A 16,133-nucleotide genomic window follows, 5' to 3' on the forward strand; every position below is an offset into this window, starting at 1 on the left:
GGAATTCCACTAATATGCCACACTCGAAATTTTTCAAGATGGGTTACTTACAATATGTCATCTCGTATTATAATCAAAGGCGATATCTTCCCCAGGAGAGAAAATACGAAACCTTCTATTCTACTAAATCGTATACTTAACAAAAAAGGCATACCCAACGCCATCTCTTGGATATATTTAATATATCAAAATTTTTCCAAAAATTAAGTGTAACAGCTAAATTAATTTCTTGATCTCCATCAAAAATATTTTAAGCACTAAAAGTATCGAAGCCCTATCATATGCGTCAAAAATGGGCTCCGTAGCTCAATTTGTTCGCGAGTTTTACTCGAACTACGCAGACTACACTAAATTAATTATATTTAATTAACTATAACATCAAAAATCACCAAAAATATTTTAAGCACTAGAGGATATTTTTATCTATACGGAAAAATTTATTTTGTACATGTACATATAAATGCAAAGACGTTTGACTCGAATTAGAAAGCATAACTTTTTAAGCCTCCATAGTACTATTCCCCCTTAATGGGAACATGAACTTAATCGAAAAATCATTTGCTACGACTTACTAGCTTCCCTTTTAAGCCTCGTGGCTGAAATGTGGAATTTGTTGATACATCCTAAATATGAAAGTTCATACTCTCTTTAATACCATAAGTAACAAAAAAAGGACAACAATAATCAAATATTTTTACCGAATTCGCTCGTAGTGTCTAAATATTCCCCAGACGCGTTCACACTAGACACTTTGGAAACGGTTTTAAACGGTCGAGAAAGTTCAAATTGCAAAATTTTGGTGTAGAATGTAATTATCGTATGCCTATTAATACAGTTGACACCGAAACCGTTTTGAAATGTTTCCAAAGTGTCTAGTGTGAACGCGTTTTTGTACCAAGAACGATAATATACTACTCAGCTCAGTTGCCAGTCCAAGTCAGGGCTGGGTCAGTGTTGAAAATATGTTCGGCTAGAAAATTAGAATTAAAACAAGATGCAGTCTCATACTTATAATTATGGTAATTGTGTTAATACTATTACGTAATCACTGTATAGTTAGTCAACTAATAATGGTAAACGAGTCAGTAATATTTATATAGCGGATTAAATAGTCAGCGTCTAATGAAGTTGATATTTTGACCTTTGGATGGAGGCTACCTTAGAGACACAAATATTAGTTCATCCAAGATACTTATTACAAAAGCATATAAGATTTGTCTTATAAAATAAGTCTACACCTTTATATTCTGCTAATGATTTCGGTTGAAACATTTCCATTCGCGGGTGGCGAAATATATATTATAGTGAAGTTCTAAAACTATTACTTCGAGAAAATGTGATTTATTGATATACATCGAGAAATTGTGATTTATTAATATACATCGAGAAAATGTGATTTATTGATATACATCGAGAAATTGTGATTTATTAATATACATCGAGAAAATGTGATTTATTGATATACATCGAGAAATTGTGATTTATTCATATACATCGAGGAAATGTGATTTATTGATATACATGGAGAAAATTTGATTTATTGATATACATCAAGAAAATGTGATTTATTGATATACATGGAGAAAATGTGATTTATTGATATACATGGATAAAATGTAATTTATTGATATACACGGAGAAAATGTGATTTATTGATATACATGGAGAAAATGTGATTTATTGATATACATCAAGAAAATGTGATTTATTGATATACATGGAGAAAATGTGATTTATTGATATACATCAAGAAAATGTGATTTATTGATATACATGGTGAAAATGTGATTTATTGATATACATGGAGAAAATGTGATTTATTGATAAGTAAAATCATTTAGGCAATGTAATTTTTACATATTATCCTTAGGCGGAAGAATACAAGCGTACAATTTTCAGCCCTGATGCGGTTTGGAGGGAAATTAGCTCCCATTGAAAACTGTTTTGAACCTGCAAATGTGCATGTTTCATTCTTTCGTCGTAGACGGATACTGTTATGGTAAGGGATACATTGTAAACTTATCTCCCTTAGAAAATAAGATTAGTCTACAAGAATTTGATTCAAAATTAATATACGGAGACCAAAATCAATCAATTAGTTTCAAATCTCTAAGGGTATATATATCCTAGCTTGTATAATTAACTAATTAATGCGAGACGCAATTATTTGGTGGCATTTGCTCTTAACATTTGTCGAATTTGGTGGCGTTCCTTGGCTACGGCGATGAAAATAGCTCTTTCGAATCAATAATTCTGTTCTGAAATTAGGAGTTATCTTCCGTTGCCCGGTAACAAGAGAGCCTCAAAACGGCGTTTAATTACCGCTCAAATTCCCTTTAGTACCATGTGCCCCATAAATTGATCTTCGCTTTATAACCTTGTCTTTGACACAGCGACCATAAAGGTCAATCTCCAGGTTACTGTGTCCAGTGCCGTATTTCCGTCTAGGCCAACCTAGGCCGTGGCCTAGAGGCCCATCCTTTTAAGGGGCCTTCCAGTGACCGTAATTACTGTATTCGAAGTCATAAATCTATAATATCAATCGAAATTTATATTGGATAAATTCCTAGGTAGAAGATTTTGTTTTAAAATTACCAAAATTTCTGCCTGGCAGTTTACGGACGCAGCCTTAAATCGAAATGTTGCATAATTATCGCGTATTTAGTCGACGATTGTTAAGAGCTTTTATTTAGTAATATAACCGTAGAGCTCAGACTTCTACGCTGAATTAGGGAAATTCAGGCACAGCCTAGTTCCAGGGATAAGAGTAAATGCAGAGCGTGAAAAGGGGGCCCAGACTCTTTATCTGCCTATGGGCCGAGGATCTCTAAGTCCGGCCCTGACTGTGTCTACTACTGAGTTTGGAATGTGAACTTTGCTATAGACTGTTTGAGGCTAAATCAGTGCCGTCTTTCCCATTGGGCAAATAGGGCACTGCCCTAGGGCCCCAAGATTCTGGAGGGCCCCATTTTCAACTTTTGTAAGGTGAAAAAGATGAATCTTACAAATATTGTTTTCCACATTTTTTAAATATTAGTATTGTCTATTTACATTTTACAAATTTTTAAACTATCTAAAACATGTCTTTTCGTGATATAGACGGTGTAGACCGTCGCATTTTTTTATTTGAACCAATATTTGAAGATTAGGGCGACGATGGACTTTGCATTGGAGGTTCAAAGCCTAGTTTTTCTTCTGCCTGCCCCCCTTTAAATTAGGCCAACATGTTCAGCGGTTGGCCTACCACCGGGGTATTTGTGCTCCAATAAGTTAATTTAAAGGGGGACAGGCAGAAAAAAACCTAGGCCTTTAAGAAATTGTCTGGAATTATTAGGGGCCCCGCGTATCGCTTTGCCCAGGGGCCCCCAATCACGTAAAGACGGCCCTGGGCTAAATGTTAGTATTGTGAGAGTAATAGGTGATTGAAGGCAACTAATTAGGTTATTCAGGTCCTAATTTTCAGATATCTGAAGATAATCAGTTAGTTAGATCAGGTTAATCTTTTATATTCCCGCCACCCAACAATCTGGTCTTCAATTGAATCTGATTCATTATCCCAAGTTACCGATCTGAACTAATCTGCTGTAATTCGTCTCAGCAGATTCAGATGGCTAAACAGTTACCTAACTTATACGTTTAGTATACAGGGTGCTCACTAAAAAACAAAAAATTATAAATAACTGAAAAACGTTATTTTTTTATTTAAAATTTCTATGGAACATTCGTCGTGCAGAGTACATTTACTAGTGTAAAATTTAATGACCTTGAACCATGTATTCAAGGTCATTCAAAAACCATCTCGAGAACCGTAGGGTTTATGGATTTGGTTCCAATTAGAAAGTTGTTGCTCGCCATATTATTAGTTCAAATAACGTTGATTTTACCAAATTAGAGCAATCAGAAGCCGATAAATTGAAGGTTATTTATCATTTTTCGTTTTTCTGTGGACACCCTGTATATATAATCTCGAGGAGAGCCAATTAAAATAAACGTTAATTTTTAAAGGTATTTATTCGATAACTGCATGTGAGGCATCTGAAAATTGCTCACCTTTCCTCTGTCGTTTTAAGATGAATTCCGATTAGTTTTAGATTGAAACTATCTGGTTTGCATTTTGGCAACTGATTTGATAATATCTGAGTGTAAACGCAGATCATCTGATCAATTGTAACTATTTTCTCGTTTCTGTTATTCGAGTATCGGTTGGAACTAATAGGCGTTTCTTTAAAATACGGGAGGTCACGTGTAAATGTTTTTCTACGTCATTAGCTATAGCATATGTAACATTATCACTCGTTTCGTTAATGAAACCTTGTTCACGGGATATGACGTAAATTACGTCAATTACAACTCCGTGACGACATATGCGTCATAAACTTTACTGATGGGAAACGGAAGTTAGTGAGAATTCCTCGCACGTTTCTGGCTTGGCCCATGTCAAGTTTAGCTCGTGCCTCGCGATCACATGATTTCATTTCCATGGTAACCTTTTCAATAGCGCAAGGATTATAAGCATTTTTCCATTTTTGGGTCCGCTCAATGTATGTTCCGCGTGAAACAAGGTCTCATTGAATTTTTTTCAATGTAAATATTATACAGAGGCATACTTATGAGTAATTATGTTACATATGGCTATAGTTATTGAAGGTGGAGAGCGCTCGAGTCGATAAAGATTTTGGAATTCGAAGTCCACGTGCGAAAGTTCTAAAAAGCTTAAGCTCGTGACGCCGTGAAAAACATTTTATACTTTTTATTGTCTTATTTTATGGATACACCTATTGAAAGTTGTAATTTTCGAATCTGTTTTCCTCCAACATAATCCTATCGGATCTTTCCGGTTCTTAAGAGATTAGGCTGATTTCTAGCAAGGATTAATTAATGCGTATACATTAATTAGTTAATGTTTCTAGTATATAACCTACATGACGGGAGTACCTTCCGAAAACCAATCGATATTTTAAGAGGAATATTTAATAGTTATACTTGGGTTTATTTAAAATTAAAATTCCGATAAAGATTAAGAAATAAGTGCCAAATTAAAAATTACAGTTTATTACAATTACTGAGATGATATTATTTTTCTTGCCGTAACTAGGTGCAAAATAAATTTAGCGCTTTCTAACAATCTAGCATGAAAGAGAGTTTCAAATCTTGTTTAGTTCAAAATGTAGACGCTCACTTTTTGGATCGAAACAAAAGTCTATATAGTTTCATTGGTGTTTCTTTAACAGTCCCATTTCAGTGTGATACTGCAAAAATACCCTATACAAAGAAGCTACAAATCATTGTCTATCTAAATGGCTTAGTTTCCTGCCAACTGTAAGGACCCGCGGAGAAGAAAGTGCGTTGGTAACTTGGTTATCTCCCAAATTAAGTTACCTTTCTTTTTTAGTTTCTCTTGTAGACGCTTTATCTTATCGGTATATTCTTTACGTATTTTTCGCTAGATCGAAACATTGGTTTCTACTATCAAAAGTATATTACATCATTTTAAGAGATAAGTGTCAATTTTTCTGTACTACAAATGTTACGTGTAGCCAGATTCAAAAAATTCTGCTAAACAGACCAAATTACAACAGTCAATTACGTTGCCGCGTTAGCCGTTAGGTATCTTTATGCTAACTATGTACGGAGGTGATGACAGAATATTGATTCGATATAATCTTTTTTCGGTAGGCCTGTAGTGTCTCACAGATCATATATACAGGGCTATCTTGTTACCGAGTTATTTCTGTGGCTCTAACTTGAATGGATGGTTCAAATTCAATAAAAGAGGGTATTCGATCAGTGAAAGTCTTGTTGATAAAATGTTGCAGATAGTAGGACCAAGAATGAATTTATTTCAACTGAAGGATAATAACTTGAAACGATCAGAGCATGGACAAATTAATAGCTTTGCTTAGGACAATTATCTTCCACTGAAAAGAAATATACCTGTTCCCCTCACCAGTCACCACCTAGCGGCCCATCGCGGCAATTGGAAATGATAATACAAACAAACCCTCGCGGTGTACGGCACGTGTTTCGTTACGGATTTTGAAAGTACGAATTCCGAACAAGAATTCTCCCCTTTTTATAATATGAAAAAGGCAATAATTAGAATAAAAGTTATAATACGGTAATTTATGATGCCGTCTTTTTCAAATTAAATATAAGTAAAAAGGTTGTAGCATTACTGTTTGTGGACGCTGGCGTAGAGCATTCTGATGAGACCACCGGGAAGAAGCTTGCTTTTCGAGCATGAGCAGGATGGTGAGCCAGGTCTATCAGGGCAGGCGGGAAAGCTTGTTGAAAATACAGTATGGCTGTGCGAGTACTCGAACATCATCGAGTACTCGGCCTTTTTTGAATAAGTAGTTGTAGAATACTCGTCGACTACCGAGTACCAAAAAATTGCAAATTCGGGTACACAATTTCTCGAATAAGCTGCTCTCTAAACTTTTTGGGGGGCAATAAACGGTTCCTACATAGTTGTGGAAACTGTGGTTCATTTAAACTAAAGGAATATTTTTCAGCATTGAAAGTTACTTTATACTCCTTTTAAATTTAATTTCCTAATTACTTGAATAAAACCAGTTCCAAATCAAGTACTCGATAACCCGAGTCATTAAAAATATTACTCGGGGTTTTTTTTAGTTACTCGACTCGAATAAGAGAAAGTTTCCCCTTAATCAAATACTCGATTACTCGACTCGACTTCAATATTACTCGATAATCGACTCGATTGCCTAAAACCACTAATCGCACAGCCCTCTTTATTGTAAATGTTTTGTCAATTTCGCTTGTCATTCCAACTCCGTGTACAGCTGGTTTTTTTCTCAAGAAATCAAACGTTATTACTTATCAAACCCGGTACCCTGTTTTTTTTTATCTTTTTAACTTTTCGCGAAGATTTGCTTTAATTAATAACAATGAGGATTACTAAAGAGATCTGTTGGATTATTTGGCCGCTCCTAATTTCAAGTTATTACAGAGTTTGTTACGTATTTTCAAGTTGAATTTATCTGTCTTGTTTTGGATGATCGCACTGTGGTTTTTAAAAATTTTATTTCGGAAAAATGTTTCGACCTAATATTTCTACTATAGGTTTCCAAAAACTCTTAAAACATTAAAACAGCTCAGTTTCTGCCGATGAGGGTCTGTTGTTTGTTGAAAATTCCATCTGGCGAACCTTTCTCGAGCAACTTATGGAAATCTAACTTAAAGGGTGAAGTATTTAAATTGAAAAGTCGTCTACCAACACGCACTATTAACTAAATTTATTTTCTTGAAAATAAATTTAAATAATTAATTAAAATTTAAGTACAAATTACGATTGAAAAGCAACTTTTGGAATTTGTCGGGTAGGCGTGGTTGAAGTGACGTAAAGAGTTGACAGCGTTTCTGATTCGACAGCTATAGAGATCGTTGCGGTTAATGAACGGCGCCTTTTTGGGTTTGTGGTAAATGTTTCCTCCACTATTTTTAGCTGATTTTCTAGTTTTTCAGCACTGTCATTGCGGTGTTTGTGTTTTTAGAGTGTCTAAACATTCCGTCTACTAAGTACTGTAGTTGTTTCTATTAATTTCGTGCGTTTAAATTATTAATTCACGTTTTTTGCGTTTTCGAATTATCGCGCCGCGAACGGGCCTTGGTACCATTTTCGCGTCCTGTTACTGTCTAGTAGGAGTTAATTTAGTTAGGGTGTATAACCTTTTTCGAAATTAGCGCCTAAAACCCGATCGAACTAACTCCTTGCCGGCCCTCGCTAGGAAGGCTTGTGGAAGCTACATGGTATAGTCTAAGCACACCCTACCAAACCAGAGGGGTTATACTCCCTTTAAAGCTAGCAAAATAGGATAATTGATCCTTAAATCTTTTATTTCTACGCTCGCAGTAAGAAATGTAACTCGAAAGTTTTCGCTAATTTTATTTTTGTGGAATCCCTTGGTGGGATTTGGGCCCCTTTAAAATATCTGGCATGCCCCTAACGCCAGCACAGTGTATCGAAGGCAAAATTTACCTAATATATCTTAAATTAGTTACATCCCAAATATTTGCGGCCGCAGAGGGGCAAACGCCCCCTTTCATGCCCTACGAATGTACTAATAAAGGCAGGGCCGTGCTTAGGGGGTGGAGAGCCGGGCGGTCGCCCAGGGCCGCTAAAATTTTACCAAAAGGATGTATTTACCGGAGGGCCGCTACACTGTCAGTTTCGCCCATGCATTTCGCCCGGGGCCGCGAGACCTCTAAGCACGGCCCTGAATAAAGGTGTAAATGTTGCGTCCAAACTCCAGAACAGGATGGATAATTAGTAAAGATACGCTACTTCAAATTGTATTTTTCGCGTTTCAGCTTGGACGTCTTCCTCTCCCGTGACGGACTATGAATGCGCCGTGACTCAAGTGATAAATGGAACGCGTGGCGTACTGAGGAGCTCTTCGCTCCGTCTGCTGGATGCAAATGGAGCGGAAGTCGCCGGAAGTCAGATCGGAAGTTACCCGAGCAACGCGTTCTGCGTTTGGGAATCCGACGTTCCTCCGGACAAAGTAATAACCACTACGAATCGAGTTGTCTTTCCCACACTCTCTTATCTCGTTGCGTAAGTAACATAATAGACAGAAGTACGAGACTTGCTATTCTAACAACGCTAATATTTTTACTTATACTCCGTTTCGACAATGAAGATGTAAATCATTGCGTGGCTAAGGACTAAAAACACCCCGTTAGTTTTTGGAACTGCCAGATAACCTTGCTTGACGAATCAGCCAAGCTTTCAATTGAAAATTGAAAGGCTTTCCAAATTAAAAATAACTCTTATTTTGCTAAAATAATAATGAATTAATGAATCGGAACATAAAATTATTATATTTAATATTATTAAATTATTATTATTATTATTATTATTATTATTATTATTATTATTATTATTATTATTATTATTATTATTATTATTATTATTATTATTATTATTTTCAAATTGGAGGCGCTTTGATTAGTATTTGCAACAGTAGCATAAGACCCAAAAGTGTGTCAGCTGTACCTTCGCGCCTATTAAAATTTCTAGTGAGACTTAGTCACACTATAGACTATAGAACCTACTAGTTGGAATAGTACTAGCAACTTTATATTTAGTCTTCAGTCTGGTGCGATTTTCTCTTCGCTGAAGTACCTCGATTTCGATGACGTATTTTCCGACCCCCCCCCCCCCTTTCGTTTCCCTGTTTTACTTTGTGACAAACTCTCATTAACTACTGTACCGTTCTGACACACTTTTGGGTCTTATGCTACTTTTGGTATTTGTCCAACCAAGAGATAAGTAGGGAGCTACAAGTTTAATCTTCGACATTTCCGATTACGCCATAGCTCCGCGACAAACTGTATTTATCCTAAACCGTTCAGTGTCATACTTAAGTCTAGTATGTTACTTACGCTCGTACAAAATTGTCGTTGGCGTCGCGAATCCCACAGCACCCTTAGTGGTCGTTTCTCATTTGAATTTCTAGAGCCGAGAAAGCTTTTAAAGGGATATGTTTTTATACATATCTGGTAGACTACCGACACGGTTTGCGTTTTATTTTTGGGTGGAGTTAAAGCACTATTCCATCCCATATTTTTAGGTATTAATATATTTATTTCAACTTATGGATAATCACTATATTGAGACGCCCCAATCATCCTCATGATCTAACAGCATAAGTAACATAATACCCCTAAGTATCACATTGGGAAAATCCTTTCTCCACCGTGACGCTAAAGTTTTTTCGAAATAGCGTCACTCGGTAGCCGCGCCACGAACTAATCTAACCCAACTTAAGGTTACGTGATATTCCGAGATTTTGGCGCGTGATTTTGAATTCCACCATTTTTAGGCTTAAGGCGTATTTAGCCGCGCTAATTTCGTTTTCGCCGCGTGCTCTTTGGCAACACTATGGTGGCGCGATAGACGAAATTTTTTAGAGTACTATACGATTGGCTGAATTTGAACTCTGACTCCCTTTCGATGACCAATAGAAAAATTCAAATAACAAAGAGTGTTAAACTTCCGGGTTACAGAGTTGCTAGTCGTTTTACTGATTTATCTTTGGCGAAGAAAGGATGTAGTAAGATAAAATGTATGAGTAAGGCTTCAAGTGTCATACTTAGGGGTATTAAACCATATTATGTAACTTATGCTAACAGTAATATTCTTTCCCCCTAAACAAAAGTCCAATCAGCGATAGGAAGCAGCCATAATGTCCAAGAATTGTCTTAGCGTAATCATTATCTTTATGAATAAATAAATACATTCTTGATTGGGATTTCTAAAGTATTATTTCCTCACGAATTTTTTAACTATTTCAGTTCGTAACTTTCAAATTTCTGCGTTTGGAAATGGAATTGAGCAATAACTGCGATAAAGATAGGATTGAAATTTACGACGTGGCTGACACCTACGAGCGATTTTGTGGGTTTGGAGATCCCCTTCCACGGCCGATCACCTTGTCGACGTCTTTGCCATTTTGGGTCAATCTCTTGACGGATGACTTCTTGGAGTACGACGGTTTTGAAATAGAATATCAAATTACCAGCAAACGTACGTCCTTACTTCTCAGACTAATTGTTGATGTCTATGGTAATAAGTAGCCATTTTGAAAGCCGAGATCGCCATTTTCGATTTCGAAATCGGCAAATTTAAAGCAGTGTTTTTTTGAAGTATAAGACTATTATATTTTCGAATTAAATCTTTTTAAGCTAGAGATAGCAACCCTGGGTCAAGATGGCACATTGGGGCAACCTTGGTCTGTAGATTACGAGTATGCCAATACGAAACGCCATCGTTAAAAATTGGAAATATTAAAATAAGCGGACGGTGAATTTAAATGGAGTTAGACTTACGGCTAGCTCTTACTTTGTAATCCCTAAAATCGATTCGTTTTAGATAACTAGTATTCGTTAAAAAATCGTTTCGTGTTGGTTCGGGAAGCAACTCGTCCAAGTCGGTTCGCTCAAAATCGCTTTCAAGTTTCAAAACGACAAGGCGGGGAAGTAAAATTGCTCATATTTTCCAAAATAATGGGAACAAAATTCTAAATAGTGTCAAATAATATTACTGTATGCATAGTAAACATGATTAACTAATTGTTTTGGGATACATTTTAGTATTTTCAAAATTCTGGTCATAATTTGTAATGAAGTTAAGCCTTGGCTATAAGCGAACCGGGGTGAAGCGATTTCGCAAGTGTGAACCAGGAATTATCGTCAGCGGTCAAAACTGGCCTTCAAACCGATCTAAACTGGGTTTTAAGCTCAAGCGTGACCGTGGCTTTAGTTTCATCCTTGCAGGTTAGGTAGCGCAACGGTAAAATAAATATTTATTTTTATTAAAAATTAGCTTCATAGCCTAGAATTGTAACAGAACGTTGCAATCTACGACGAACCGGCAGTTGAATATTCCTATATTGATGAACTGTTGGTTAAAGGGAGAATAACCCTAACAGGTAAGATCTACTACGTTCTAGACTGTCGCGCCACGAGTAAATAAATACGGAAGCTTGACCTTCCCTGCTTGTGTTATACTCCCTTTAAGAAAACGCTGGAGAACGTGAAGGAATAACGTGTGGGGATTTTAGACGCAGCTTTAACGCGCGCAGACTGTTTTCCGTACCCGTTTGATCGAGATTAACCTGTTTATAACAAAAACTGCCTCTCTCTTCAGATCCTTGCGATCCGGAAGCGGGGCAATTCATGTGCCGGAACCGGGTTTGTCTCACTTCCGATCGGAAATGTGACCGAGTAGACGATTGCGGAGATGGTTCCGACGAAGAAGGTTGCTCCGGTGGTAAGCCTGTACTCGACTTCATTCAACGCGACCGCCATTTTCCAACCAACACAAACGTTTTTTTGAAGACCTCATTACTGGCAAGTGCGGCTCTGCTCCAATCGCTCCCGACGAGGGCAACGACAACGATAGGATTGTGGGCGGTAAAATCGCCATACCTGGTAGCTGGCCGTGGCAAGTTAGCTTGCAGAATTCCTTCAGCTATCCAAGTGGACACTTTTGCGGTGGCGTGCTGATCAACAGTCAATGGGTTGTGACGGCAGCGCATTGCTTAGAGTTCGTAATACCGGAAGTTTATAATATATCTTAAATGAGAAGTATCCATCTTCTAATGTTATTCTATTGAAATGTGTTCCTTCGAAGGCTTCCACCTAGGAGCAACAAACACAACACCCCACACAAGGATAACGCAACCCGTCAAAAGTAGTGCATTTTCTTGCGTACAATTTTCATTGGCTAGACGCTTTAGCGCCTGCTGCCGTCGGAAGGGGAAAATTAGGAAATTGTCTTCCCCCCGCCCGTAAAACGTTCAGCGTAAAGGCTCGTGACGCTCGTCCAATGAAATTCGTACACAACCCTTCGTTAGCGTGTTAAAAGGCTAACTGCGTTCTCCTTGTGTTTGTTGCTCCTAGCTTCCACCGACTTTTCAATATAGAGTAGTTTCAGTTCGTAGCTTTGGCTATGGCCGCCATTCTGTGCGGGATTTTTTCTCTATGGGAAAAAACATAGGTGACGTCGTGTCACGTGATACTGAAATCACTGTATACTTGTTTTTTTACTCAGTCGGATAAATGAGCCGTAGACATACGTTCTAAAACACCTCACTCGGTGGCGCTGGAGTACCTCAATTTTGATGACGTATTTTCCGACCCCATTTCGTTTCCCTTTTTTACTTTGCGACAAACTCTCATTAACTACTATACCTTTCTGACACACTTTTGGGTCTTATGCTACTTTTGGTGTTAGGTTGACTTATAGAACGGGCAGTGAATTCTAAGTATTGGCGCCTGACGGCGTCCCACCAGCCCCGTTCTTTATAACCAAGCTGGGCCTTCTAAAACGCGACCTAGAGGACAGTACCTAGCCAAACGCACCTAGTATCGTCCAACCGCCAAATGAGCAGTTCATTTGGCCAACTTCTCAGTCGGCCAAATGGACAGTCGGCGTAACGTGTATTTTGTGGTCGGCCAATTGAGAAGTCAGCCAAACGAAACTCTCCCTATTGAACGTACCCATAATTAAATATCCCACTCCCATTGAAAAGTCCTTCAAGCCTTCAATGGCGCATATTTCGCTTTCACGTCCTAGATCAATACTTTTCTAGTAAGATATACTTCATTTAATAAACTATTATTCGCAGCGACGCAGTTAGTTAGTGTTTTATATTTGCATTTTGATAATTTTATGAATTCAGAACAGTGTCACTCGGCCAATTAAAAATAGTGTTGGGCAGCTATCACCGCTACCGGGAAGACGACGGTGAAGTTGTCCGCTACGCCGCTATTAAATGTTCGCATCAGAACTACACCAGCTCTTTGATGAAGGTACGGCGATTAAGTTAATAAATTTAATTTATTTTAGAATAATTTCCATTACGTAAAATACTTGCAGAATGATATTGGGTTGATAAAATTGAATGCCCCCGTTAGTTTCACCTCTATCATCCAACCAGTATGTCTACCGCGGACGGGAGAAGAAGTACAACCAGGGACCCTGGTACACGTTACCGGCTGGGGTCGCACTTATGGTAAGATAATATCGTTTAAACGCATTAAATGAACGGGTCTATTTAGCTTTGTAACTTGAGTAGGTACTGGTGGACATGAATCACTGAAACAAGTTCAAGTAACGGTTCTGAACAGAACTTTTTGCGTCTCGATGCCTACGCCGATCCCTGTTGACGAACAGACTATTTGCTTGGGGGCTTCTAAGGGACATTCTTCGCCATGCTTCGTAATTATTAAACTATTTGACCTAAAGTTAAATAGTTGTAACAACAAATTAAGTATACACGTGGAATGTCTAAGTATAAGATTGGGGGGGCTGCGATTATTTCCATAGAAACGGCCGTAGTTTACACCTAAGAGCATCACTCGCGCCGTGGCAAGTTGTAATTGCTAGAAAATCGACGTTAAGCCTTTACTGCAATAGAAGTTCACTTGTCTCTTTTGGTCTTTTTAACCATCTAAATACATGAATTTATGAGGAACTAGAACAATTCCGTGAATAATATTTTGAATTATCCAAGAACTTCAGTGTAAGGGCGAATCGATTGTTCTTAAATGCATTTTCTGGTAAGTCTACTTTCCGATTGAGTGTATTCTACTTTTCCGCGGCCCCAGATTATTAGCGGCCGCTGTCAGCCAACCAATTTTAAAAATTATCCCCTTGCATTGGCAGCGCGGTAGCAATCGGTCCTGGACATTCCAAGTGTAGAAGTATATAATTTCCTGGTTGTAAGTTTATTTTCATTAGGGAGACAGCGGTGGACCCGCTGTGAATAAATACCAGGACGCCTGGGTTCTGCGGGGATTGGTGTCTTGGGGACCGGAAACCTGTGGTGTCAATGACCATCCGTATATCGTCACTAAAGTTGCGGCGCATTTAAAATGGATTCAAGAGCAACAAATCGCGGAAGAATTAGATATGAAATGTTTATAAGTTTATTAGTTATTAATGTAACAAGTTGATGGACAGCCCCTAGCTTTTGGAGAACACTAATACAACATCAAAATATAAATTCTACCTTTAATAAAATTATATAATCGTTTTCGTAGTTTTCGCTATTTTCCGATGCACTGCAAAAGTTACATTTATGTTATTGACGGTTCGTTTGTAACACAATTCTCGTGGAATTTACCGTATTCCACATAACTCTCCAAGAATTAGGCTTAGAAGGGCCAGGGATATCTTAATCGAAAGGGAATATCATGCCCTCGGTAGCCTGAAAAGAATTTTGGAGTTCGGGGACCACAAGGGGGCCATTTTCCCATTTTAATGATTTTAGGTGATATTCGACTTTAAATATACATAATTTTTTAATTAAGACCGCCTTTATTGGAAATTATATTGTTATTTAGTGCTAATCACCCATCCTTTTTCCTATTCATAAAAAATTCGCGCCCACAATGGCGGCCATGGCCAAAGCTACGAAGTGCTACTACTCTATTGTGATATATTAATTTCGTACCAATTGATACAGGTGCCATCTAACTCCAAAAACATTGAGTGAGTTCAACGCGTTCGTACCTTATTTCGAAAACCAGTCAACTCGAAAAATTCAGTTTGCCTAAAAAATAATTTAAATTAAGCTGTTTGCGGTTCGCTACCTTATTTCCAAAACCAGGTAACTCGAAAAATTATTTTTTTTCGATAAATTTCCTCTTGGCTTTATTAAGTTAATAAATAAATAAATAAATAATAATAATCAGCTAGGCTAATACCCAAGGCACCACTTTAGGCATAAGTCATCAAGCGACTTTTGAAGCCATTAATTCAGGCAAGATAATTGAAAATTTAAATTAAATTTAATATTTTAAATATATTTAATAAATCGGGGGGATTGTGTGTACTTAAATGCCCGTGACATCTAGTTTTAATACTAACTGGATAATTAGTATGCCTTCTAATTCGTAACATTCTGTTTTACAGAAATGCCTCAAGGAAAAGTTCGCTAAAGCCGCTCAAAATCCTAAGAGACGTTCGATTGTACGAGCAAGAATAAAATACTGTGCTTTTTAAATACACACGAATAGTATGAATAAAATACTTCGAAAGACATGTGATGAGTCTCTTTTTACATAGCTTATACACTACATTTTAAGACCAGTGCAGTATTTCCCCATCAAAAAAGATTATTCGCTACGCCCATGGAAATTGCATTAATAATAGTCCAAGTCATCTAGCGGCTTATAATGCCTTAAAAAGGCGGCCGGCCTACAATGCGTACTAGAGTGGTGGCAAGCCCTTCATGCCACCTAGGAGCAACAAAAACAAGGAGAACGCAGCTAGCCTTTAAACACGCTAACGAAGGGTTGTGTACGAATTTCATTGGACGAGCGTCACGAGCCTTTACGCTGAACGTTTTACGGGCGGGGGTGGGGAGACAATTTCCGAATTATCCCCTTCCGACGGCAGCTGGCAGCCAATGAAAAACGTACACAAGAAAATCCACGACTTTGACGGGTTGCGTTCTCCTTGTGTGGGCATGCTCCCCGCCAGCAATAGGCACAAGTAGGCACGTGCCTACGTTGAAAAACTGTAGGCCTACTTTGGGGGCCTCTAAATTTTTGAAACGGTGCCTATTATAACCCTCAATATTTTTAGTTACTAG

General features: G+C 37.8%; 1 protein-coding gene across 2 annotated transcripts; it reads left to right on the top strand.

Annotated features, from left to right (window-relative positions):
• Window positions 1-6,891: 6,891 nt before the first annotated feature.
• Window positions 6,892-14,570, top strand: LOC149923476 (chymotrypsin-like protease CTRL-1). 2 transcript variants are annotated; one of them, XM_090160972.1, is made up of 9 exons: window positions 6,892-6,963; window positions 8,335-8,528; window positions 10,324-10,555; window positions 11,678-11,800; window positions 11,869-12,076; window positions 13,215-13,344; window positions 13,412-13,547; window positions 13,611-13,753; window positions 14,276-14,570. In XM_090160972.1, exons 1-9 carry the CDS (start codon window positions 6,912-6,914, stop codon window positions 14,459-14,461), a joined length of 1,404 nt encoding a protein of 467 aa, XP_090017098.1. In that variant the 5' UTR covers window positions 6,892-6,911; the 3' UTR covers window positions 14,462-14,570. The 2 variants fall into 2 exon arrangements, with proteins under 2 accessions (XP_090017098.1, XP_090017097.1); XM_090160971.1 differs by lacking the exon at window positions 6,892-6,963 and adding an exon at window positions 7,079-7,207.
• Window positions 14,571-16,133: the final 1,563 nt, after the last annotated feature.

This window comes from Leiobunum rupestre, chromosome 10 (genome assembly GCF_980474605.1).
Source record: "Leiobunum rupestre chromosome 10, qqLeiRupe1.1.hap1, whole genome shotgun sequence".
In the NCBI taxonomy this organism is placed as follows: Eukaryota; Metazoa; Arthropoda; class Arachnida; order Opiliones; family Sclerosomatidae; genus Leiobunum; species Leiobunum rupestre.

Bases quoted from the DNA above. Each gene is read 5' to 3' on its own strand.
- LOC149923476 (XM_090160971.1), top strand. From the start codon at position 7,132: ATGAGGGTCTGTTGTTTGTTGAAAATTCCATCTGGCGAACCTTTCTCG. The intron at 8,529-10,323 runs GTAATAACCACT...TAACTATTTCAG, and splicing joins CCGACGTTCCTCCGGACAAA to TTCGTAACTTTCAAATTTCT. The intron at 11,801-11,868 runs GTAAGCCTGTAC...GTTTTTTTGAAG, and splicing joins CGAAGAAGGTTGCTCCGGTG to ACCTCATTACTGGCAAGTGC.